Source organism: Gracilinanus agilis, unplaced genomic scaffold (genome assembly GCF_016433145.1).
Source record: "Gracilinanus agilis isolate LMUSP501 unplaced genomic scaffold, AgileGrace unplaced_scaffold60963, whole genome shotgun sequence".
Taxonomy (NCBI): domain Eukaryota; kingdom Metazoa; phylum Chordata; class Mammalia; order Didelphimorphia; family Didelphidae; genus Gracilinanus; species Gracilinanus agilis.
Window position 1 is genome coordinate 116 of NW_025396270.1, and position 2,966 is coordinate 3,081.

The following is a 2,966-nucleotide window of genomic DNA, read 5'->3' on the forward strand; positions in this document are numbered from 1 at the left end:
GAATTCCTTCAAGTTAAAGTGAAAATACTTCATTTTACAAGAAGCCTTTCTTGGGGGCAGCTGGTTAGCTCAGTGGATTGAAAGCCAGGCCTAGAGACAGGAGGTCATAGTTTCAAGTCTGGCCTCAGACAATTCCCAGCTGTGTGACCCTGGGCAAGTCACTTGACCACCATTGCCTACCATTACCACTCTTCTGCCTTGGAGCCAATACACAGTATTGAGTCTAAGATGGAAGGTGAGGATTTAAAAAAAAAGCCTTTCTTGCTACTCCTTGAATCAAATGTATTCCTTCTATTAATTATTTCCCAAATAGCCTGGATGCATGTCCATGTAGCTGTTTACATTTTGTCTCCCCCATTAGGCTGTAGATCTTTGAGCAGAAAGGATGTTTCTCTTCCTTTGTATCACCAATGCTTAGCATGTTGCATGTCTCAGAGTAGATGCTTAATAAATATTTATCAATGAAGTGGCATGTCATCAAACAATGGATCCACCCAGAGACATCCATTAAATCTACATCCCCATCCCACAAGAGCAACACTTATTGTGTGTGTAATTAGGATTTTCTCCCCAGGACTCCAATTCCCAGCATCCCACCTTCGTTCTCTCCTTACACTCTTACATTTTGGAGATAAAGTTTGTGGGTAACACCGCCCCTCTCTCTCTTTTTTTTTTTTTGATTGTTTGTTTTTTACTTTTTTTTTTAAACCTTAACTTTTGTGTATTGGCTCCTTGGTGGAAGATTGGTAAGGTTGGGCAATGGGGGTCAAGTGACTTGCCCAGGGTCACATAGCTGGGAAGTGTCTGAGGCCAGATTTGAACCTAGGACCTCCTGTCTCTAGGCCTGACTCTCAATCCACTGAGCTACCCAGCTGCCTCCCCCCCCCCCTCTCTTTTTGCATGAATGTGGCTGGGAAAACTTTTCTTTACTCAGGGTTTTAGTTTTGTTCTTTTATTTCTTTAACTTCAACTGATTATTAATAAATCCTATAAAATATAATACTTGGAGTTATTGGATATTAATTTTAATCTTACATGTGGGAATATTATGTGTGGTCCACATTCCAAGCTGTAGGATAAGGGAAACTATAAAATGTAAATCAAGTCTCCCCAATCCCTGGTCTTTAGAGAAGCAGGCAGACTTGACTGGATGGGAGGGGCAGGAGCCTGTGGAGTACGCCTTCGCCTCCCCCCACCCTCTAAGCAGTTGGAAGTCAGTTAACTCTCTGGTTATGGAGGGTATTCTAGCTTAGTAACTTCTGGGTCAAGATGGAAAGTGGATAAACCCCTTGTGATGATAACTTTCTTTGTCTGAATTACTCTCTCATAGGATGGAAATGTATGACCTTAAAATCTTCAGCAAATCTGACCACGGGCCCCCAGGGCACAGGCAGTTACAGCCCCTGCTTAAATTAAATATTTGGCTTGATGAAAGGAAGGTAGTAAGTATAATCCCCAGCTAACTATACACAAACTCTATCTTTTCACAAACTAAATGTATTTAATGATTTCAGGGAACAGGAAAAAGGAATCAGTTTAAGGGAAGAGAGGGAAGGTAATTTGGCTAACTGTTAACTGTAGACTAACAGCACATTTGGGGGGGCCGCAGGGGGGATTTAAATTGAATGGCTGAACTCTAATCTAAGCCCCTAAATAATCTTCCTTCTAAAACCTAAACTGCTAAACTGAAAGTAGGCTGAGATCTTGCTTAAAGGTCTGTCTTGGAGGTTGCTATCAAGGTAAAGCACCCCTGGCTGTCAGTGACTGAATGTCCCAGGCCAGAGTTACACAGATTGTCCCTCTGCTCAGAGCCAAGAACAAAGAGTCAGGACCCCTGCAAGAAGGGTGACTTGGTTTTTATACCAGGACTCCAACTGCCTTTAACTGTCCCCTCTCTTAGAATTCTGGGGGGGCACTATGGAATTCTGCAATGCACCTTAAACCCCTCTCAGAAATATGGATCCCACAAAGGCTACCTTCTCAGTCATTCCTTTAGAATATGAAGGAGTAGGAAATGGCTAGGAATGTCACTGAGTTCTCTTCATTTCTGTTCCATCCCTTTGGCTCTGAATGAAGGTTCTCTTCGAAGACACTAAGAACATGAGTCCACTTGAAATCATCCTAGGGGTTGTCTTCTGTTCCCAGACTGCCATTGGAATTCTGGGAAATTTCTTCCTAGTTTTTCTCTTCACTTTCATGTTCCTCACTGCACACAAACTAAGGCCCATAGACACAATTCTCATACAGCTGGCTTGGGCCAACTCTCTGATGCTCCTCTTCAAGGGTGTCCCTCAGACAATGGCTGCTTTGAGCCTGAAGAATTTCCTAGATGACACAGGCTGTAAAATCATCCTCTACCTTCTAAGAGTGGCTCGTGCTCTTTCCCTCAGCATGACATGCTTCCTGAGTGGCTTTCAGGCCATCACTATCAGCCCCAGCACTTCTAGATACATAAAGCTTAAAAACAGAACCCAAAAGTCCATCATCCCCTGCAGTGTCCTCTGCTGGATATCCCATCTGATCCTAAATAGCATCATTCTTCTGACAATTAAAGGGACAAGGACTACCAGAAACATCTCAAACCTACTGGATTACGGGTTCTGTTCTACTTCAACAACCTCTACCATTACTGTTGCTCTATCTTCAGTTGTGGCCTCCATCCTTGATGCTACCTGTGTAGGGCTCATGGTTTTTGCCAGTGGCTACATGATGTTGCTTCTAAAAAGGCACCAAAAAAGAGTCCAGCACATCCATACGTCCAGCCTTTCTCCCAGAGCCTCCCCTGAAATCAGAGCCACTCAATACATCCAATTGCTGGTGAACACCTTTGTCTTCTTTTATTTGCTCAATTCTGTTTTAGTACTATATATGCATTTTAAAAACCCAAGACCTTGGTTACTGCACAGCTCCAACTTCCTGGCTGGCTGTTTCCCAAATATATGTCCATTTGTGCTGATCAGCACTGA

At 43.2% G+C, this 2,966-nt stretch overlaps 1 protein-coding gene across 1 annotated transcript; it reads left to right on the forward strand.

Moving 5' to 3' along the window:
• Positions 1 to 2,100: 2,100 nt before the first annotated feature.
• Positions 2,101 to 2,959, forward strand: LOC123256561 (vomeronasal type-1 receptor 1-like; the record flags this gene model as incomplete). Its single annotated transcript, XM_044685152.1, has 1 exon — positions 2,101 to 2,959. A coding segment is annotated over exon 1 (859 nt), but the record flags the coding sequence as incomplete, so codon positions are not given.
• Between the last annotated feature and the right edge of the window lie 7 nt (positions 2,960 to 2,966).